At 54.4% G+C, this 22600-nt stretch overlaps 1 protein-coding gene and 1 non-coding gene across 5 annotated transcripts; both read left to right on the forward strand.

The window, feature by feature from the left end:
• The first annotated feature begins 3264 nt into the window (after positions 1-3264).
• On the forward strand, positions 3265-3367 carry LOC122425298. Its single transcript, XR_006264815.1, has one exon. It is a non-coding gene; the product is annotated as a U6 spliceosomal RNA (small nuclear RNA).
• Positions 3368-13178: 9811 nt separating this feature from the next.
• Positions 13179-22541, forward strand: LOC122441865 (keratin, type I cytoskeletal 42). 4 transcript variants are annotated; one of them, XM_043468942.1, is made up of 10 exons: positions 13179-13357; positions 14589-14708; positions 15275-15769; positions 18100-18182; positions 18308-18464; positions 19598-19759; positions 20298-20423; positions 20640-20860; positions 22064-22113; positions 22237-22541. In XM_043468942.1, exons 3-10 carry the CDS (start codon positions 15305-15307, stop codon positions 22332-22334), a joined length of 1362 nt encoding a protein of 453 aa, XP_043324877.1. In that variant the 5' UTR covers positions 13179-13357; positions 14589-14708; positions 15275-15304; the 3' UTR covers positions 22335-22541. The 4 variants fall into 4 exon arrangements, with proteins under 4 accessions (XP_043324877.1, XP_043324890.1, XP_043324883.1 ...); XM_043468955.1 differs by having other exon boundaries at positions 13179-13336; XM_043468948.1 differs by lacking the exon at positions 13179-13357 and having other exon boundaries at positions 14407-14708.
• Positions 22542-22600: the final 59 nt, after the last annotated feature.

Below are 22600 nucleotides of genomic sequence, written 5' to 3' on the forward strand. Positions count from 1 at the left end.
GATGATTCCAGAAATCTCTCTTGAGATCAAGGCGCAAGCTCCTGACCCCACCCAGGGTGGGGACTCAAGGTTAATGAGCCAGTGTGCCTGGCAATGACTGCTTTATGTGAGTGGGTGAATACAGTACAAGCAGAGAGAGGCTGTGTGAGTGTGCACAAGTGCATGAGTGTGTTCACAAGTGGGTAAAGTGTGAGCATGAGTAGTGAATGTGAATCAGTGTGTGAGGTTGGGAGAGTCTGTATGCATGTGTGAGAGTGTGGATATGAGTTGAGTGTGCATGGGTGTGTCGGCATGAGGGTGTGTAAGTCTATGAGTGTGAATGCATGTGTCTGTGAATGTGCATGTGAGCTGATTATGAGTGTGGGGGTCTGTGAATGTGTATATATTGTGTGTGAGTGTGTATGGATCTATGAGTGTGTGAGTTCGTTTGCATCTGGGTTATGAATGGGTGAGTCTAGAAGTGTGAGTGTGACTATGTGAAAGCTGTGGGTAATGTGTGAAGGTGAGAACCTGGGTGTGTGTATGTGGATGTGCCTGAGTGTGTAAGAGCTTATGAACATGTGTGAGTGTGTGAATCTGTGGTGAGAAGTTGTGTGAATGGGAGAGTGAACATGTGGGAGAGTGTAAATGTATGAGTGCATGAGCTTGTGACTATGTCAGTCTATGTGTGTGTCAGTCTGAGATGTGACTATGGGTGTGTGAATGCGTGTGCGAACCGTGTGTGAACGTGTGGTTTATCAAGGAGGATGGTGACAGGGGATCTGGAGTGGTAGGTAGGAGAAGCTTGGCTCCTCTTCCCCAGGGTGGAGGTCAACCCCAGGGAACCCTCCCAGGAGTCGGGGGAAACCCCAAGAGCTGCCTGGCTCAAGTTTGCCCCAGAAGTTGACTCAGAGGGGCAGGGGGTCTTTCCCTCTTCTAGAGAGAGCTCAGAGGCCAGTCTTTACTAAAAAGAAAAAAAATACTACCAAATAGATTCAAAATATAATCTACAAGACATAGGTAGGATTTAAGAATCAAAGCAAAAAAAAAAAAAAAGAATTAAGGTAATAAACACCTGGGAACCTGTGAGTTTAGAAACAGTGACAGTAGTCTTTCCGGCCCCACCCGGACCCGCACCGCGGATTTTGGGTTGTTCTTCCCTCGCTGGAGACACAGGCCTCTTCTCGCCAAGTTGCTGGCGGGGCCAGAGCGGCTCAGTGCTGCCCCCTGGCGGCGAGGGGGACAGCGGCTTCCTCCCGCTCCGCGCTGCCGCAGCCCTGGTTGGAGTCCCCGCCAGGCCACCCTGCAGACCCCACGGAGGTGCACACACTCGCGCACGCACGCGCAGGGCCCGTCCGGGCACAGATGCACACATCAGGCACTCAAAGCTTTGCACGTCGACCCGGTCGACCTATTGTGAACGGAGCAGGTGCCATACGCTGTGTGGGGCGCTTCAGCAGGAGCCAGCCCACAGCAGCTGCTGTCCCCAGGGAGCTGGAGGCAGGAAGGGGGGGGGGGTCCCCACAGAGGGGACAGTGCCCTGCCTCAGGGACCCTCTCACTCTCCGCTGGGGGAGTCTGGGCAGGAAGTAACTTTGGGGTGAGCCATTTAACAGAACGACCTAAGGTGGAGGGAAGAGAGGAGAGCTTTGTGCCTGAGGCAGAGAAGGGATTTTTGGAGATGAACTCAGGGAGAGGCAGAGTGAAATGGACAATTCAGCTTTAACAAGGAATTTCGCGTCCAATGGCGTGGAAGGGACACAATGGCCCAGCCATAACCCCTGGTGCTCTGGGGTTCGTGGAACTAGAGGAGGCACTGAAGATGGTGAGGAGTGGCTAGGTCCCTGGAGAAGGCGCCAGGTGTGAAGCGCAGGTAGAGGATGCCTTGAGTTTCATGGTCTTCTCCGCAATCGCAGGCAGCAAGCACCTTTAGGGACTGCAGGGCAGAGACGCGCGACCCAAGGTAGCCAGCAGAGGGCGCTCCTGCTACAGATTTGAGGCTCCAGTGGGCGGGCTATTGCGCCTCGGGTTTAAGCAGTATCAAATCATTCTTGGAAAGCGCCCGGGTCTGCAGTCGTAACGGAAGCGTTCTGGCTTCCCTCTTAGGGGTACGGAGCAGAGGGGTGAGAAGAAACAACCACGTGAGGTGGGAGCCCCACAAGTCCCCCGCTCCCTGGCCAGGTGCTGTCTAGTCAGTGTTTGCATCTGTTGTCTCCAGGTGGCGACCTTGGCATCAATCCAGAAAGGCAATTTGTTCTCCCAACCTGCTCAGGAAGTCTTCCTTCAGGCCAGCCAGCTTTTCTAGAAGGTTCTCCAGGGAGCTAGTCCCAGGGCTCCGCCTCTGGAGTCTCCGCGCTTCCCTCGCTTGCCTCTAGATGGAAGACTTCCTCGCCTGGTGCCCAGCAGGCTCCCCCAGCGGCCACATCCAACAAACCTGTGGATGCTAGAATTCTCAGAACCAAATGCAGCCCTTGTCTTCTGCCACAAAGCATGACAGTCCTCTGTGTGACTGGTGAGTGGACACAGCCAGATCCCGCTGGCTCAGACGAGGTGGTAACCGTCAGTCCCTTAGTGGTGGTGGCACCTCCTTCCACCCCGTCATCTCCACTCAGGCAGAGGTACCTGGAGCTCAGGTCATTCACATATTATTCCTTTCTGCAGTTATCAAGCGTCATTTGCTATGTCCGTTTTTGGGGACAGAGAGGAGGAGGCAGGGTCCCTTAGAGGAGGAGACAGGAAATAGATGTGACCACGCAGGGTGGTATGTACTTCGAGGCGAATTGTTTTCTTTCTCTGAACCCTACTTTTGTGTCTGGCTTCTCTGACAGAGTCAGTGGCATCATTACCACCCATCAGCTCAACCCGAAAATGCAGTCATCTCCATGCTTCCCCCACTCAGCTCCATCTCCCTTTCGGCCACTGTGTCCCATCTCACCCTCATCATCTCTCTACCTCCATCCTTTCAGCCTTGGGGCTGGCCTTTGGCCCCCTTCCAGCTTTCACATCGCCACCAAAGTGAGCCCTTCTTCAAACTCCCTGATGCCCAGACTCATGTGAGAAAAATTTTAGTGAATGTGACCTAAGGGAAATCATTTGTTTGGGGGGACAAACACTAAACAAGGTTGGAAGACCAATGGCCAACTGAGAAAAGACATTTGTAACTCATGTAGGAAAGGCCTTCTTCCCACAATGACCAAAGCTCACACCAGCCAGCAAGGACAAGCTCCCACAGGGGGAATAAAGGGTAAAGAGTAGGAACATCTAGCTCATAAAAAACAGGAAGGGCGCTCTCTTTGGCAGTGCATATACTAAAATTGGAATAATATGGAGAAGGTCAGCATGGCTCCTTGCAAGGATGCATGCAAATTCGTGAAGTGTTACATATTTTTTTAAAAAAATTATACACATGAACTTATTTAGAAAACAGACTCACAAACCTTGAAAACAAACTTAGAGTTGCCAAAGGGATAATGTGGTGGTGGGGGGAATAAAATAGGAATTTGGAATGAACGTATACACACTACTATATATATGATAGATCATCAACAAGGACCTATTGTATAGGACTGGAAACTCTACTCAATATTCTGTAATAACCTATTTGGGAAAAGATTCTGAAAAAGAATAGATATGTGTGAATGTATAAATGGATCACTTTTCTGTACATCTGAAACTAACACAGCATTGTAAATCAACTATACTCCAATATAAAATAAAAATTAAAAAAAAACAAGAAAGAATAAAAAAAACTTAAGGAAGGATGTTCAGTCTCACTCAAGGTTAAAGAAATGGAAATTGAAGCAGCAGAGAGAACTTTTTCAACCGTTGAAAGGACAAAACTTGAAAAATAGCAACAAACTTCAAAGTTCAGTGAGACCTAGTGTTGATGGAAGTGGTGAGGGAAATATTCTCATTCATGGCGGGTGGGAATGAAAATGTGTGGAACTTTTTAGGAAGACTTGGAGGTGAAGATCCATGATGTACAGGGCACTGGGCCTGCCTGGGTCTTTTAAAAAATTTTTTCAAATTCAAATTTCAATTTCAAATATACATGAAAGTAGAGAGGATGGCAGAACAATGTCCCATATGCCCGTCAGTTCAGTTCAGTTGCTCAGTCCTGTCCAACTCTTTGTGACCCCATGGACTGCAGCACGCCAGGCTTCCCTGTCCATCACCAACTCCCCAAGCTTGCTCAAACTCATGTCCATCGAGTTGGTGATGCCATCCAACCATCTCATCCTCTGTCGTCCCCTTCTCCTCCTGCCTTCAATCTTTCCCAGCATCAAGATCTTTTCCAGTGAGTCAGTTCTTCCCATCAGGTGGCCAAAGTATTGGAGCTTTCAGCTTCAGCATCAGTCCTTCCAGTGAATTTTAAGGACTGAATATTCATATTCACAATATGAATATTATCACGCAGCTTCAGTAATTGTCAACTTGCTGCCATTCCTTTTTTCTTTTTTTAATATTTTATTTTAATATTTTAAAATTGAAATATTGTTGATTTATAATGTTGATTTATAATGTGTTCATTTTTGCTGCACAGTTATACATGTATATACATTCTTTTAAAAATACTCTTTTTCATTATGGTTTATCATAGGGTTTTTTTTTTGGCTGAGCTGGGTCTTCCTTGTGATTCATGGGCTTCTGTAGCAGCAGCGCCCAGACTTAGTTGCCCTGTAACATGTGGAATGTTGGTTTCCCGATCAGGGATTGAACCCATGATCCCTACGTTGGAAGGAGGATTCTTAATCTCTGGCCTGCCAGGGAAGTCCCTATCATAGGATATTGAATATAGTTCTCTCTGTTATACAGTAGGACCTTGTTTAGCCACTCTCTATATAAAAGCTTACGTCTGTGAGCCCCAGCCTCCTTCTCATCCCTCCCCTGACCCCCGTCTCCTTGGCAACCACTGGTCTGTTTTCTGTGTCCACCGACATGCTGCCATTCTTGTTCCTTCTCTCTCCTCCACCACCTTTTGTTGGGGAGACTGGGGTATTATAAAGCAAAGATATAATTTCATTCACCTTGAATGAAAATTTTGCAATAGCCATCAAAAGAAAAACATGGATTTACCCTTTCATCCAGTAATCCCACTGTTAAAATTCCCTTAAGGATATATTGGTAAAAGTTCACCAGGCTAGATGTTCAGGCAGGTTTATTATATCATTGTTCGTGAGAAGGAAAAAATTCCTGGATGCCTGAGCGGAGGTTGGGAGGGACAGGAGTGAATGAATTATAGCTCACGGTCATGATGGATTAAAGAGTGAGGTGGCTCTCCAGGAGATACTGTTAACTGCAAGATTGTGGTATTATTAACTGGGAAATGGAGGCATTGAGGAGATTGATCATATCCCTTTGTATGATTAAAATCTCTATAAACAGACAAAAACAAAAAGAAAAATCATAGCAATGCTTGGATGACTCTGTTGCTACAGGATCAAGTCCAAACTCTTCAGCACACCTTTCATGGTGGTCTCTCTTGCCAACCTTCGTTCTAGCCATTTCTCCCACTAATAAGCCCTATGAGTTGGTCCATGGATTCCCAAGATGGGTTCCATCTACCTTCACCTGCTCCTCCTGGAAGGGGCTTCATGGGCGATCAAGTTTGGGAAATTCTGTCTTCTCCTTGGAGAGTCACAGCGCACATTACCTTGTTGAAGGCTCTGGGAAGTTCACAGTCAAACAAACAAAAATTGCTTGACCAGGATGTACATGCCTTGCTCTGGTTCCCCCAGACTCTGGAGCATGGTTCTCAGCCCTGGCTTTCATCAGGGCTTCGTCTCTGGTGGCTCAGCTGGTAAAAGAACCCACCTGCAATGAGGGAGACCTGGGTTTGATTCCTGGGTTGGGAAGATCCCCTGGAAAAGGGAACGGCTACCCACTCCAGTATTCTGGCCTGGAGATTTCCATGGACAGAGGAGCCTGGCGGGCTACAGTCCATGGGGTTGCAGAGTCAGACATGACTGAGCTATTTCACTTCACTTTCCTTCACTGGCTCTGTGAGGAAAGGAGGAGCACCGCTACCCTGTGGGGGCTCCTGCCCTTTGCTGAGCTTACATAGTCCCACCTCTCCTCTGCTAACCATCATCCCCTCTCCCCCAACCATGCTAACACTTCTAGTTCCCTAAGAAAGGAGTGTTTTAGTCCAGCCCCAGGGCCTTTGCTCTAGCTCTTACCTTGGCCTGGGAATGCCTTCCCCTGAATGTGCCGGCTCCTTCCTTAATTCAGTTTCCCCTTAAACGTCACCTAGGAGAGGCCTTCCTGCCCTGGTCCCTGGAAGCACTAAATTTTCTTTTCATGCTTCCACGGAGAACATCTCATTCTCTGGTTTGATTATGTTCCATCTTTCCTACCAGAGTGTCTGCTCCATGAAAGCAAAGACGTCTTTTGTGTTCATCACCATATCCCCAGAGCCTAGGGATAGCTCAGCACACAGTAGGTGCTCAACTAACAGTAGCCAATCAAACGTGTTTCCTTTGAGATTTGCTTTTCTTGGCGTTCCTTTTGCTCCCCGAGAACAGTGATCCAGCTGCAAGTCTCCTGGTCCCCACCCACCTCTGCTTGGATGTGTTCTCACCTCATCTCCTCTGCCTGGCAAAGCCCCGCCCTGGCTTCGAAACCTGGCTTTGTGGTCCCTCCCCGTGAAACCATCAGCAGCAGCCTGGAGTGAATGAGTCGCTCCCTCCTGCTCCTCCCAGGCGCTTGAACACACACACCTTCATCACCACACAATAACACAGCGCCGGGATTGACCGCGTGTCCATCTCTTGCTTACCTGCCTGTGCTCATTAAGGGCAGGGCTCAGCTGACTCAGTGCTGAGTTCTTGGCACCCTGCCCAGGGACGCCCCCACCATGGATGCGATGAATGGGTGCTGAGGAAGAGCCCAGCATCGGGCACTTGCTGTCTGCATCCAGCAAGCCAGCATTGATTGGGCACTTCCTGTGCATGAAGTGCCAAGTTAGACCTTAGAGTGGGTTCAGAGATGAACAGAAAGCCGTCTTTTGGCTGTGCGCGCGTGCTCAGTCGCTTCAGTTGTGTCTGACTCTTTGCGACGGTAGCCCGCCAGGCTCCTCCGTCCATGGGATTCTCCAGGCAGGAATACTGGAGTGGGTTGCCATGCTCTTCTCAGGGGATCTTCTCCACTCAGGGATCAAACTCGAGTCTTCTGCGTCTCCTACATTGCAGGCAGATTCTTTTACTGCTGAGCTCCTGGGGAAGCCCTCATTTGGCTGTAAAGGATTGTAATTCTAGAAGGGGAGCAGATCTACCTCCAAATATTAATGATTCTAACATGAGTGACAGCGGCTAGCATTCTGGTGCTAGAATAGGTGAGGGGGAGTGTATTAGTTTCCTATTGTTGTTGGAAAAAATTACAGCTTTATTTTTTTGCTACTTTTTTAATCTTATTTTATTTTTGTAAATTAATTTATTTTAATTGGAAGCTAATTACTTTGCAATATTGTAGTGTTTTTTTGCCATACTACAGCTTTATTTTTTAAATGATTATTTATTTATTTTATTTTCAGCTGCACTGGTCTTGGTTGCCATGCCCGGGCTTTCTCTAGTTGTGGCGAGTGGGGGCTACTCTTCGTTGTGGTGCATGGGCATCTCATTGTGGTGGCTTCTCTTGTTGCAAAACATGGGCTCTAGGGTGCTTGGGCTTCAGTGGTTGTGGCGCATGAGCTTAGTTGCCCTGTGACATGTAGAATCCTCCTGGATCAGGGATTGATCCTGTGTCTCCTGCATTGGCACGCAGATTCTCAACTGCTGGGCCACCAAAGTGAAAGTGAAGTCGCTCAGTCGTGTCCGACTCTTTGCAACCCCATGGACTGTAGCCTACCAGGCTCCTCCATCTGTGAGACTTTCCAGGCAAGAGTACTGGAATGGGTTGCCATTTCCTTCTCTCTAAAGTTGTCGTTTGGCACGTCCCTGGTCGAGGGACATGCCAAAAGACAACTTTAGGGGCTTAAATAATACGTGAACTGTGAACTTCCAGATGTTCAAGCTGGTTTTAGAAAAGGCAGAGGAACCAGAGATCAAATTGCCACCATCTACTGGATCATCGAAAAAGCAAGAGAGTTCCAGAAAAACATCTATTTCTGCTTTATTGACTATGCCAAAGCCTTTGACTGTGTGGATCACAATGAACTGTGGAAAATTCTGAAAGAGATGGGAATACTAGACCATCTGACCTGCCTCTTGAGAAACCTGTATGCAGGTCAGGAAGCAACAGTCAGAACTGGACATGGAACAACAGACTGGTTCCCTATAGGAAAAGGAGTGTATATTGTCACCTTGCTTATTTAACTTATATGCAGAGTACATCATGAGAAACGCTGGGCCGGAAGAAGCACAAGCTGGAATCAAGATTGCTGGGAGAAATATCAATAACCTCAGATATGCAGATGACACCACCCTTATGGCAGAAAGTGAAGAGGAACTAAAAAGCCTCTTGATGAAGGTGAAAGAGGAGAGTGAAAAGTTGGCTTAAAGCTCAACATTCAGAAAACTTAAGATCATGGCATCTGGTCCCATCACTTCATGGGAAATAGATGGGGAAACAGTGGAAACAGTGTCAGATTTTATTTTTTGGGCTCCAAAATCACTGTGGATGGTGACTACAGCCATGAAATTAAAAGACGCTTACTCCTTGGAAGGAAAGTTATGACCAACCTAGATAACATATTAAAAAGGCAGAGACATTACTTTGCCAACAAAGGTCTGTCTGGTCAAGGCTATGGTTTTTCCAGTGGTCATGTATGGATGTGAGAGTTGGACTGTGAAGAAAGCTGAGTGCCGAAGAATTGATGCTTTTGAACTGTGGTGTTGGAGAAGACTCTTGAGAGTCCGTTGGACTGCAAGGAGATCCAACCAGTCCATCCTAAAGGAGATCAGTCCTGGGTGTTCATTGCACCAACTGATGCTGAAGCTGAAACTCCAATACTTTGGCCACCTCATGCGAAGAGTTGACTCATTGGAAAAGACCCTGATGCTTGGAGGGACTGGAGGCAGGAGGAGAAGGGGAAGACAGAGGATGAGATGGCTGGATGGCATTACTGACTCGATGGGCATGAGTTTGAGTAAACTCCGGGAGTTGGTGATGGACAGGGAGGCCTGGTGTGCTGCGATTCATGGGGTCACAGAGTTGGACACGACTGAGCGACTGAACTGAACTGAACTGAACTGAGGAGCTTAAAGCAACACTCACAGTATCTTACAATTCTGGAAGTCTGAGGTCTGAAGTGCATCTTGCAAGGTTAAATCAAGCTGTCAGCAGGGCTGAACCCCTTCTGGAGGCACTGAGGGAGAACTGTTCCTTGCCTTTTCTGCTTTTAGAGTCTGCTTACGTTCCTTCACTCATGGCTTCTTCACTCTGACCTCCGCTTCTGTTGTCACATTACCTTCTCCAACTCTGAGCTTTCTCCCCGCCCCCACCCCATTTAAGGACTCTTCCCAGGTGCTGCTAGTGGTAAAGAACCCACCTGCAAATGCAGGAGATGTAAGACACACGGGTTTGATCCCTGAGTCAGGGAAGACCCCCTGAAGTAGGAAATGGTAACCCACTCCGGTATTCTTGCTTGGGAAATCCCATGGACAGAGGGGCCTGGCGGGCTATGGTCCATGGGATCGCAAAGAGTTGGACATGACTGAAGTGATTTAGCACTCATGCATGTGCTTATATTGGGCTCAACCAGAAAATCCAGAAAATTCCAGTTAAGGAATGCAAATTCCTTAACTTAATCACACCTGCAAAGTCCCTTTTGCCATATAAGGTACACAGTTCTGGAGGTTAGGACGGGGACATCTGCCTAGCAGAGGGAAGGGTTACCTCTCACCCTGGGAGCCTTCACCCAGCCAGCTTGGGAGTCGCTGATCCTTCCAAATCCCAAATGTGCACAAGGCCTGAGGCCAGCCGCTGTCTCATGTCAGCCTCATGAAGAGTTTGTCATGGAAACCAAGTAGCCTCGTTTTGCAGATGAGGCTGAGAGAGGGGTTGTGACTTGTCCACAGCAGAGTCTGCATCGATCCAGGCTCTTGGAGTTGGCCTCCCGAGCGAGCTCTTTCCATAACGGGCGGAATAGTGATCGTGGGGGTTGAGAAGATTAGGGGCTGTGATTCCTCCCCAACAGAACCTTACTGGAGAAAGTGAATCACACCTGAAATGTTGAACAACAAGCCCAGGGCCTGGGTTTTGGGGTAGAGGCAGGACCAGGGGGCTGTGAAGCTGCCGGCTTGGGGCAGGTTTTAAAGGGGAGGAGCAGCTGGGGTGCCTCATGTGGGACAGAGTATTCCATGGGGCCCAGGCCTCTGCACAGGTGTGCTCCTCTCTTTTTTTGTTGGTCAGGCATGTGGATCGTCTTGTGGTGGGATGGGTGATCAGAGGAGGCGCAGTGGTAAAGAATCTGCCTGCCAAGGAACTAGAGGCAGGAGACGTGGGTTCGATCCCTGGGTTGGGACGAACCCCGGGAGGCGGGGAGGAGGAAATGGTAACCCACTCCAGTATTCTTGCTTGGAGAATCCCATGAACAGAGGAGCCTGGTGGGCTGTAGTTCCTGGGGTTGCAAAGAGTCGGATATGACTGAGCGACTGAGGATGCACGTAGTACAGGTGATCAAAGACCTGAGAGACCCCCTTCCCGCCGGTGGTGTCAGGTCGGAGGAAGGAGACGCACCAAGCTCAGAGCATCACACGGGGGGACACAGCGCCCACCCCGAGCGAGCTCCCAGTCTGAGTGGGGAGACAGAACGTTTACCCTAGGAAGCGTCCGCTCTGACGGGGGAGATGAAGCCCCTTTCTCAGGGAACCTGGGCCACACATACCCTGGAGGAAATCACTTGAGAGTGTTGAAGAGCAGGGACCGGTGAGGGTGAATTAATCCAGGAGCAACCAGCCTCGTGGGGCATGGAAAGTCGAGTGGGCAGGTGGGGCAGGGCCCGGGGGCCTGGGAGGCTGGGGTCTTGAGGATGGGCAGTCTGGAGCCCCTTGGGGGTTTCTGAGTTGGTTCCTGAAGGCTCTCAGCTCTCCTTCAGCCTTCAGGGCAAAGCGGGGAGGGGATGAGCCCCAGGCTTGAAAGGGGACCCCCCGATCTGTTGCCTTCTCATCCTCCCCCCTAGCTACCTCAGGCCAAGGAAGGGGAGGGGTGGATGGGGAGAGAAAGGGGGGCAGAGGGGAGAAGCTGGTCCTTTCCCTCCTGTGCCCCTCTCTAGCTCCCCTTCCCGGACCTCCTCCCCATCCATTCCCGCTGGTTCGGGGCCTCCCTAGTCCTCTCCTCCTGCTCTGGGCGCTGAGGCCTCTGGGCCCTTGCTGGGACGGGGCCCTGGACAGCTGATGTGGCTTTGCCTGGAAAGGCGCGGTATCCTGGGTGGCTGAGTCCCAACTTGGGTCCACCCTGGGAGCATGTTTCCTGGAAACCAGTCATGGGGGAAGGGAGCCCCTGGGAGCCCCTGGTGTGTGTGGGGGCACTGGAGGAACCCCCTGCCTCTGACTGTCCTAATTGGATGCCTCCTGAGGGCCCAGATTGTTCGCATCTCCCATGGCTGCTGGGGAGGCAGAGGGTGGGGCCTTCTTTGGAGCCAGACACAAATCATTAGAGGGTGGATCTGGGCAGGGCGGCCCTGGGGCCTCAGGAGAGAGGCTGAGGAAACAGACTAGGAGAAGAGGATTCCACCTGCAGGCAAGCACAGCGGGCCAGGGTGCCCTTCCTGGCCAGGGGTGGGGGTGCTCGGGGTGAGGTGAGGGGTAGGGCGTCCTTGGTGACCCTCTGTAGCCCATCCTGGGCGAGGTCCCCGTAGCTGAGAGGGGGTCAGTGTCTACGAGGAAACAAGCAGACAGGCCCTGGTGGCCGGGCTCTGGGGGTAGGGTCCAGGTCTTTGAGAACCCTCAAGGTTTTGGGGTGTTCTCTTCATCAGTCAAGCCAAGGTCCCAGTTGGGAGCCCACCCCCCCATCCTGGGCCTCTCACTTCCCCAACATCACCTGATATGGACTCTTTCCTTGGAGGGAGGGTAGATAGCCCTAATAGTCCCTTCCTGGGTCCCTGTCTTCCACCCTAGTCATGGTCCAGGGTCCTCGTTCCTAACAACGAACACTTAGAGAGCACCTGATGCATACATGCTGTGTCCTGGGTTCTGGGTGGGGTGGGCACTGCCCTAGGAGGGTGACAGTTAATGCTTGGGGGGGCCTGCAGGAGCCAAGGTCAGTTGGGCTGATGTGGCAAGATGTTTGTCAACATCAACATGCATCTATTTTTTAATAAAAATATATGTATTTTTAAAATTTATTTTTGGCTGTGCTGCGTCTTCATTGCCGCGCTCAGGTTTTCTCTGGTTGTGGCGAGTGGGGGCTACTCCCTGGTTAACGGTCCGTGGGCTTCTCATTGTGGTGGCTTCTCTTGTTGCAGAGCACAGGCTCTAGAGCTCGACCTCAGTAGTTGCCCCGTGGCATAGAGTTGGACACAACTTAGCAACTGAACAACAGCAACTGGAAACAGTAGTTTCCAGACCAGGGATCGAGCCTGTGTCCCCTGCATTGGCAGGTGGACCACTGACTGGGCCATCAGTGAAGTCCTGATATGCATCTGTTGAGCATCAACTGCATACGGGGGCCCCCAGATCACCTTGCACCTGCCGTCAACACCATAGGGTGGGTGTAGTCCCAGGGGCCCTTCCCGCATACCCTAGTCCTGCTCAAGTCTGAGACAGGCCTGTTCTACTCATGCTGAGAACGCACTGGCTCTTCAGCAACCTCTGGAGAGGAGACCCAGGGCCTGTAGGTTTGGTCAAGCCCGGGGCTGGCGTGGGGACCCTGGGGGGATTCAGCTGTCTCCCCGGGGTCTCTTCCTCCTGTCTCCTCCCTGTTCTGCTGGACTCCCAGCGGCCTCTGGGGCTGGATTGCCTCCTCCTTTTCCCGACCTCTTCCTCCTCTGGGCCAAGCTGCTGACAGCTGCAGGGGGTGTGGACCTGGCGCTGCCCCTCCGGCTGCCAGAGGCCTCTCCCTGCTGGGGGTGGAGGACAGGCCTGGGCAGGAGGAGTCATGGCCGAGAGGACCTTGGCTCCTGCCAGGCCTCCCTTCCTTCCCTGGCACGGAGAGTGGGCACTGCTCGGGCCCTGGCTTCAGGCCCGGCTGCCCTGCCTACTGCCTGCTGGCTGCTCAGAAACCCTGGGCCTTGGCTTCCTAACAGCGTCATTGGGGAGATCTGGCAAGGGCTGTCCGGAGCTGTGAAGGAAGCATGTCTGGGTCTTCTTAGGCCTTCCAAGGATGGCCACACTCTCCAGAGAGCCAGGGAGGCCTTCCTGGGGTCTGTCTCCGCCCCTCCACCTGGGAAGAGGGGCTGAGCTGGGCCTGTACTTCTGCAAGTGAGGCCTTTCTGGGCTGAGGTGGGCACAGAAGTGGAGGGGGGCTCCAGAGGTGGCAGAGTCTCCAAAGGCCAGAGGCACAGGGCCTGGGAGTCACTGGTGTGGGGAAACCTAGGCCCTGCCCTTGGCGCATAGCCTGATGTCAGCAGGGGAAAGGGTAGAGTGACGGGGTGATGGTGGGGCCTTGGTGATTTTTGAGAAAAGTCTAGGAAACTCTCTGTCCCTTCAAACTGGGCTTCAAGACGGACGTCTGGGTACTTTGGAGATGGGATGCAGGCTCTGGAGAGGCAGGGCGTGGGTGGTGGGTGCCTTGTGGCCTGGTCCTCTCTCCAGGCTTCTGGCTCTGCTTCATATGCACTTCTTTGAACTGAGGGAGGCCTGTCTGGACAGAGGAGGGCAGTCAGCTGCTGGTGCGGGGGTTGGGGGCTGGTTCCTGGAGGGTGGCTCTAGCGAGGAGGGGAAGCTCTTTCTCTGTGGGGGTGAGTGGCTGGTGCAAGGGTGGCCTCTGAGCCACTCAGGTGACCGCAGGTTCGTTTGTTCCCTCCCCCAGACTGTCCTGGAGTAGCAGGAAGTCCTCCCAGATATTGTGGAAGAGCCCTGGTGTTCTGACCTTGCCCCCTAATCTTGACCTTGAGACCCTGCTCCCCACACCCAGGAACCCTCAGACTTTACAGTTGGGGTGGGAGCAGAATAAACTCTGGTTGTCCCCTCTCGGTAGCCCGTGCAGTCCCCACTTTGCAACAAGGAGACACCCTTGCGTGCGAGGCCACCCACTTTCTAGGCAGGAAGTCCTTCCAGCAGTCTGACCTCAGCATACCAGCTCTGATCTGCATGAAACCCGGACTCCCTCCCTGTCCCCATGTGTGTGGGCCCAGAGCCCAGGCCACCCACGTGCCTCCCTCCACCCCTGGAAGATTCTCATTCAGACAGGCCCCGTGCAGACACAGACGCCAGGGTCCTGGCAGCGCCTAAATCATTAGCACCGCCAAGATTAGGCCGCTAATCTCCAGGCTGGGAGCGGGCGGGTGCCAGTCGCCAGGATGTGGGCTTGTGTTTTTTCCTTGCAGGGGCCGCCCTTCCCCAGGGTGCGGCTGCCCGGCAGGTCCTGCCTCTCCTGCGCTCAGCAACTCCTCTGGGGGCCCTTGGGGGGCGTCTTTCCGTAGGTACTGGTAGGGTGAGCAGGGGCGGTCACCCTAACCAACTCTCGGATTCCCTCTCTCCCTCGGCCCCTGCTTGACTCATTCCCGCAAAGACCCTAGGAGGCAGGAGTTACCCCATTTTGCAAATGAGGCAACCGAAGCAGTGAACTGACTTCCTGAAAGGCTTGGATCCAGGGTTCCCTCAGGTCAGCAGCTGCGACTGTTCCTCTCAGGTAGGGCAGCCCCTGGCCAGGAACTGTGTCTCCCGCACGGGCTGGAAGTAATCCCAGGAGAGCTGGGGGCTCCCCTAGGTCAGAGGCTGACTCGCTCCCACTGTAAGGAGTGGGGGAGGGTGTCCCCCTGGATCTCTCCACCCTCTCCCTGGAATCCAAGAATGCTGGGTGGGGGGCCAGAGCAGCCCCAGGCTCCGGGCCTGTGGAGCCTTGTCCCAGGCCCTTTCTGGCTCCCAGGGTTGGGTTCTCCGGACTCCCCCAAGAATGAGCTCAGCCGCCTAATTGCGGTTGAGGATGCAGGATCACCCTACCCCCGGGGCTGCGGCTCCAACACCACCTTTGTTTCTAATAGACAATGGCGGCTAAGAGGCCATCGTGCTCAGGCCAGGCTTGGGCAGGGGAGGGGGCCCGGGGATGCACTCAGGGTGTCCAGCCTGAGCCCCAGGCCCTAGGCGGCTTGTACAGAAGCAAATTACACAGCTGGGGTTTTGGCTCCGACTTCAAGGGCCAGGGGCCCAGCCCCCCGTTAGCCTGGTTATAAAGGGCTGCTTGGGGTCTCTGTCCAGACCAGACCCTGCGCTTGACTTGTGGACGTCATGGCCGCCACCACCAGCAGCATCCGCCAGTTTTCCACCTCCGGCTCTGTCAAGGGCCTGTGTATGCCCAGCGGGGGTTTCTCTCGGATGTCTTCCATCCGTGTTGGGGGTGCTTGCCGGGCCCCCAGCCTCCTGGGAGTCGGCAGCTCCGGCAATATGTCCATGTCCTCGTCCCGCTTCTCCATGGGCTTGGGGGGCGGCTATGGTGGGGGCTACACCTGCAACCTGGGCGGGGGCTTCGGCTCCAGCTTTGGCATGGCCGACAACTTGCTGGGAGGCAGTGAGAAGGAGACCATGCAGAACCTCAACGACCGCCTGGCCTCCTACCTGGACAAGGTGCGTGCCCTGGAGGAGGCCAATGCCGACCTGGAGGTGAAGATCCACGACTGGTACAAGAAGCAGGGACCCGGGCCCGCCCGAGACTACAGCCACTACTTCAAGACCATCGAGGAGCTTCGGACCAAGGTGGGCACTCCCTGCCCTCTGTCCTCAGTATCTACTTCCGACTCATACATCCCAACTTTGGACCTTTGCCAACATCTCTCCTCCAGCCTAGGTTTCCATCATTCATCCATTCATTCACTCATTCTCTCACTTGCCCTGGAACCCAGATCTGGTCCCCAGGCCTGGAGGGCATCCCACGAAGGGAGGCTGTTTGGAGTTCCTTCTTCCTGGGGGAGGGTATTTGGTGTGGGTGATGGAGGCATGGTCAGGGAAGTCTTCAAAACCTTGAGGGCAGCAGAAGACATTCCAGGTATAGAGATCAGTGTGGATAAAGGCATAGAAGTGGGAACGAGTTTGGTGTGGCTGCTGGGAGATGAAGCTGGAAGTCTCCTTCTCACTATTCCATTCCCCTCTGAGTTTGCTCCCCTGCTACCTGCCTCACCTCCTCCAGGCAGTCCTCTTGGTTGGATGGCACTTGCCTTTTGTCCTCAGATCTTGGGGTCCTTTCTGTACTTTGAGGTTCAGTCTATACTGTGTTCATTGTGCTGATTTCACTGAGTTTGACATATTCTCCCAGCTGTTTTCGTTATGGGTCTTCCTCATTCCTTCCACGATGTTCACGCCGGGGTTCCCTAAGGGCAGATGCTGTCTCTCCTTGCAGAGTTCTCAGAGCAGGGCGGGGTGGTCCCTGAGAAAAGGAGCTGTGTCTTCCTACTTAGACTGGAAGCTCTCAAGGAGAGAAATTTCTCTAACTTAGTCTGATGGAAGAGGCAGCACACAGACTCTGATCTGATCTCTATGAACTCGTGACCTTGGCATTCTGTAAATGTCACACCTGGGTCTTTTGCACAAACCTTCTTGCTGGAAGGACCTAAAGGGCTGCAGTTTCCAGAGGCAGGAGAGAGGTCAAACAGGTTCAAGAGCCAGGCTTGGGGAGAGCTAGGCTAGGGGCTGGCTGGCCTGGGCTCAGCCCGCTCTGTTTCCTGGTGGAGAACCAGGCCTGTGGCCCTGTGAGGGGCTTTGCCGGTTCCTGCCAGGGACCCAGGCCAGGAAGGGAACTCCTGCATTTGCCCCCTGGAAGCCGCACCGATGGGAGTGCCAGGCCAGATACCGGCCTTGGTCTGGGCAGTGGGGAACCCAGGGGAGCCCTGGTGAGTCAGTGTTCCCGAGCTCCAGGGTCAGCCAGCTCCTCACCGCCAGACCCCAGTGCGCCGCACACCAGGCCGCTGAGTCACTGGCCCTCGGCGGTTTTCACCACCACCCCCTCGCTGGGCCCCATCAGCCTCCTGACTGGGAGGTGGGAGGTAGGGCAAGTCTGCAGGCTGCAGACGGGCCCACTGAGGCCCTGGGGCCAGCTTAAACTGGCTCTTGGGTTCAGTCTGGAAACGGAGCCTGACCCAGGGAGTCTTTACAGAACTTAGGGCCTCGAGTGGGCTCTGAGGTCCAGGCTGAGTTTCCTGGGGCTGCCCCCTCTTAGACCTTGTACACTTCAACCCTCAGTCTTAAAAAACTCCGAAGTCTACCCAGCTCATCTGCCAAGACTTCCTCTCTGCTTCCTCCGGGCAGCATGCAGGGGCCTCCCCCTCCCCCTCCCCCACGGCCCTTGAAGGGAGCCTCTCAGGTGTTCTCACACCAATAATGACAGCGGCAGTAATAATAACGAACCCTCTGCTCCTTCCAGAGCCTCTCCCTTTCCTTGTGGTCGTTTGAACCTCCCAGCTGACCCTGTGGGAAAAGAAAACCTTGGCCTAAGGTTTGATGTGGGACCCATCATAGCTTTAATAACCATTTCGTTAATTGTTTAATTAAATTAATGTTTCCTGGGGGCTGACTCTGGGCCAGGCACTGTGCCCAGGTCTGGGGATTCCAAACAGAATGAGACAGGCGTGAGACCAGGCCATGTTCCTCTGGAGCACAGAGACCAGTGGAAGAGAAGAAAAATACACATAAAAAAGTCATGGAAAAAACTGCACTTGTGAGAAGTACCATGTAAGAGAGATGGACCGAGGGGAGGAATGATGGGGAGGAAGGACTCAGACAGGGAATGGAAGAGGGCTTCCTGGAGGAGGTGGCAACTGAGCCCAGAGGTGAGTTTAGTTGGGGAAGACGGAGTGAGGCCCAGGCAGCTTGGGCAGTGACTCTCATGGTGGGAGAGGGTTGCATATGGGTCTTTCTACTGGCATCATGGTATCCATACCTGGGTATCATGCCCTCTCTCCTCGTGAGGAGACCACAGGGGCCCTCACCTCGCTCACTCCAGCTCACTATCCAAAGGGTTGTCAGAGGGGTGTTGCAAGGCCTTCCCAGGGCTGCCAAGGGTGCTTGCTCACCAGCCCCACCATGTTCCCCAGATCCTGGCGGCCACCATTGACAACGCCAACTTGGTGCTGCAGATCGATAATGCCCACCTGGCAGCTGATGACTTCCGCACCAAGTGAGTCGGGGCCTCCCAGGCGGCTCAGGGGGCTGGTGCGGTCCGGCTCTGCACCCCACAGAGCTCTCTGTGTGTATGAGGGTGTCCTCGGGGCACTCCATGCCTCATGCTTCCCCTCGCTGCAGGTATGAGACGGAACTGAACCTGCGCATGAGCGTGGAGGCCGACATCAACGGCCTACGCAGGGTTCTGGACGAGCTGACCCTGGCCAGAGCCGACCTGGAGATGCAGATTGAGAACCTCAAGGAGGAGCTGGCCTACCTCCGGAAGAACCACGAGGAGGTGAGGCCAGCTCGGGGATGCAGGAGAGACTTGCCTGGGAACAGGCAAGGCTGGGCTCCCCACATCTTCCTGGGCCAAGGCCACGCTCTCCGTCCAATTCCTGTCTCTGATGCGTTCCTGGCTCTGACCCTGGGAGACCCTCAGAGGGCCCTGGTTGAGGCCTGGAGGGCCCTCTCTCTGGAAAGATACTTCCCTATCCCTCGAGGCACAGCCTGCTATGTGGTGGCAGTTAACTATCTAATGGGCCAATCGGTCTAAGAACACGCCGGCTAATTATTATGATTAATTGTAATAGTGATAGTCATAACACTGCCCAGCGCATTCCAAGTGATTCACAGCAATTATCTCAGCTGATACCGACAGCATCACTGCGAGAAAGGAGCCAGTTCCTCCCTTTGCCAGCAAGGGGACTGAGGCTCAGAGAGGTTAAGGAATTTATCCAAGGCTGCACGGGGGTGGGTCTTCCCTCCCGTCTGCCTGAGCCATGTCTGCACCAGCTCTGACGCCACCACTCTGACACTTCTCCCACCTCTTAGGGACCCCAAGGCTTAACCCAAGGGTAGGGATCCAAGACCCTGCAGGGGGACTGATGAGCCTTGTGGCTTCCTTCTCACCAGACCTCTGGGGTGGCCTGAGCTGAGAGAGCCTAATGCCCGAATGGCAGGAGTTCATCAAGTGGTTCTGCTTGATTTTGAGGCTGGTTTTGGGGATGCATCCCTGAGCAGATTCACATTTCCTAGTGAGGTCTGACTCCCCCAGTACCAGCAAGGGGCTGCTTTCCTTGTGCTTATGTTGCGTGGCTGGTGGTAGGGGCCCGAAGTGAGGGGTCAGGGCAGCGAGTGAGGTTGTCCTGGCTTATCCCCCAGTGTGACCAGGAGCTGCCTTCTCTCCTGCCCCAGCACCCACTGGGACTGGGCGAAGTCCACCCTCCAAGTGTGCGCTGGGGGAGATTGTTGACATCCACAGCCGTGCGCGTTTGAGACATGGCCACATCCATCGCCACCTTCAGGGTGAGGAGCTGTTGGCCTGTTTGTGTCTGTCCTCTGCGATCATCTCTCCCAGAATGAGAAGGCAGCCCCAGGCACTCTCCCCAGGATGGCACTGAGTGAGCTCCTTTATCCCTCTCTGCCCAGGAGATGAATGCCCTGCGAGGCCAGGTGGGCGGGGACGTCAACGTGGAGATGGACGCTGCCCCCGGCGTGGACCTGAGCCGCATCCTGAACGAGATGCGCGACCAGTATGAGAAGATGGCGGAGAAGAACCGCAAGGATGCCGAGGACTGGTTCTTCAGCAAGGTGGGCAGCCCGCGTGAGCAGATATGCACACAGGTGTGCGTGGTGCTTTGTGCTGGGCACTGCCTGGAAAACTTGCAGATGTGGATTCCCAGCTGGAAGGACCTTTGGAAACCAGTTGGGACCAAACCATCACGTTCAGGGGGAGACTGTGAGGCTCAGAGAGGCCTCAAGCTCACATAGCCCTTCACGGGGGCCAGGGAAGCAGAGCCAGATCTCCCGACCCCACCAGACACCCCCCCAGCCCGGGAATTCGTAGGCAGGTGTGTATTTGGATGCAGACTCCTATGCCCCCAGTAAGAACAACACCCAGAGCAAAGGCCAGGGCCTGCCCTTGCGTGTGCCTGCAGCCCAGTAAGGAAGCAGCAAACGACCGCAGGACAAGATGAATCCTGCAAGCACCAGTGTGTACCAGCGAGCCTGAGGCCCTCTAGGGCCGGAGAAGGGCGGGTCTGGGAGGTCAGGGCTCGGGGGTGGCCTCTGCCCTCTACCTCACCTCTGCCAGCCTCCTCAAGCCCCAGGGGCCCATCCTGCCTTCCAGACGGAGGAGCTGAACCGCGAGGTGGCCACCAACACCGAGGCCCTGCAGAGCAGCCGGACAGAGATCACAGAGCTGCGCCGCACGGTCCAGAACCTGGAGATTGAGCTTCAGTCCCAGCTCAGCATGGTAGGGCCGCCGTCCCCTCCCTGCCCTGTGCCCACCGCTCCAGGGTGGGCCCCGCCTCCTGGACCCCCGCTGGGAGAACTAGAGGCTCCCTGCCCCGCTCTGCCATGCTGGCAGCATCCACAGGCCCGCACCACCTGGGGACCCACTTCTGGGGGGCTCTGTCGTGGGGAAGGGCCCCAGCTTGGTTTCCCCAGTCACCTACACCTCGACCCCCAGAAAGCGTCGCTGGAGGGCAGCCTGGCGGAGACCGAGGCACGCTATGGAGCCCAGCTGACCCAGATGCAGGGGCTCATCAGCAGCATCGAGGCTCAGCTGAGCGAGCTGCGCTGTGACATGGAGCGGCAGAACCACGAGTACCAAGTGCTGCTGGACGTGAAGACCCGGCTGGAGCAGGAGATTGCCACCTACCGCCGCCTGCTGGAGGGCGAGGACGCCCAGTGAGTGGAGGGCACCCCGCACCTGCTCAGTGGGCTGGAGTGGCTTCACCCGGGACGGATAGCACCAGCCGAGGCAGGAGGAGGCGTGGAGGCTTGCAGGAGACGAAGCAGAGAACACTGGCTGGGGTCCCACTAGATGGTATAGGCTCTGGGGAGCCAACGGGGCGCTTTTGTGTAGAGAGAAGCATGGCTGTCAAGACATCTTAGAACAGTCACTTTGGCTACAGAGAGAGAAATGTGTCTGAGGGGACAGGGTGGGGTCAGGGAGACCTGTCAGGAAACTGGAGCAGGGAGTAAGGCCAGGGAAAGTGTTAGTTGCTCAGTCAGGTCCAGACTCTTTGTGACTCCATGGACTATAGCCCTCCAGGCTCCTCTGGCCATGGAATTCTCCAGGCAAAAATCCTGGAGTGGGTGGCCATGCCCTCCTCTAGGGGATCTTCCCGACCCAGGGATCAAACCCGGGTTTCCTGCATTGCAGGCAGATTCTTTACCGTCTGAGTCACCGGGGAAGAAGACCTGCTATAAGGCAGGTGGAGGACAGGGGAGGGGAGGTGGTGCACCCAGAGGATGTGTTACAGCTAAAAACAGCAGGGTTGGATGCCTGAACACGGGGGTGAGCGTGGCTTGTAGGCGGAACTCAATAAATGTTTGAGTAAGTGCATGAAGGAACGGGTAACAATGACCCTGGGTTTCTGGTTCCAGTGACTGTATGGATGGTGATCCCATTGTCCAGGATGGGTGGCGCTCTGGTTTGGAGTTGGGAGGGTGCTCAGGCCCTGGGGTAAAGGGGCCATGGACATCCTGGAGTCTCCATGCTCAGACAGTCATTCCAGCGTTTTGCTCTGTGACCATGGCCAAGTCCATCTGTAGTCTAACCACAGTCTCTCCTGTTTTAATGAACTTTATTTGTTGGGCCCTTCAGGATATGGAAAAAAACACTCGCTCAGCTTCTCCTTGTAAATCCCTGGTTGGCAGCAAATTGCCTCTGGGCCTCCTGTTGGGGTATCCACTTTCTTTATTCCTGCCCACTGGGCCTGTCCCTTTGACCCCATGGTTGCCATTCTCTTCTGTGTCCTCCCCGCTGTGATTTCTCTTCGATTTCCTGGGACTTCTCTCCCCTCGGCCTCCCCAGCTGCTCCTCCTCCCAGGGGGCTGGACTCCCCACCGGCACCCCTGGGCTGACAGCTCCCCCTCTTCCTGCAGCCTGTCCACCCAGTATTCCTCCTCCCTGGTCTCACAGCCCAGCCGGGAAGGTAAGAGCCTGCCCCGTCCTGCCCAGGGCGGGTGGGGAGAGGCTGAGGCCCCTTCTGTGTGGGGGGCTCAGGGAGGGCCTCCAGCCTGAGGTTCTGTGTGTATCCCTCCCCCTCCGCCCGCAGGCACGGTGACCACCCGCCAGGTGCGGACCATTATGGAGGAAGTCCAGGACGGCAAGGTGGTCTCCTCCCGCGAGCAGGTCCACCGCTCCACCCACTGAGGCCCCTTTCCACCTGCAACAGCCCAGCTTCCAGGGTCCAGGGGCAGCCATTGCCTCCAGCTCCCAGCACGCTACTGCCGCGCCCCGAGAGCCCGTCTGGGCCACCACCCAAGAGCTGTTGCATTTCTCTGTCTGCTTCCCGCAGCCCCTCGCTGACGGGGGCCTCCTGACTTTGTCCCAGTGACTGCAATTAAAGCTTTGCTTGAAGTTCCATGTCTCCTGTGACTTGGTCTGGTCATTGGTTTGGGCAGTGTGGGCTGGCGATG

This window comes from Cervus canadensis, chromosome 1 (assembly GCF_019320065.1).
Source record: "Cervus canadensis isolate Bull #8, Minnesota chromosome 1, ASM1932006v1, whole genome shotgun sequence".
Taxonomy (NCBI): Eukaryota; Metazoa; Chordata; class Mammalia; order Artiodactyla; family Cervidae; genus Cervus; species Cervus canadensis.

Excerpts from the sequence above, each read along its gene's own strand:
- LOC122441865 (XM_043468942.1), top strand. The coding sequence starts at position 15,305 with ATGGCCGCCACCACCAGCAGCATCCGCCAGTTTTCCACCTCCGGCTCT. Across the intron at positions 15,770-18,099 it reads TCGAGGAGCTTCGGACCAAG|ATCCTGGCGGCCACCATTGA; the intron begins GTGGGCACTCCC and ends CATGTTCCCCAG. Across the intron at positions 20,861-22,063 it reads CTGGAGGGCGAGGACGCCCA|CCTGTCCACCCAGTATTCCT; the intron begins GTGAGTGGAGGG and ends CTCTTCCTGCAG.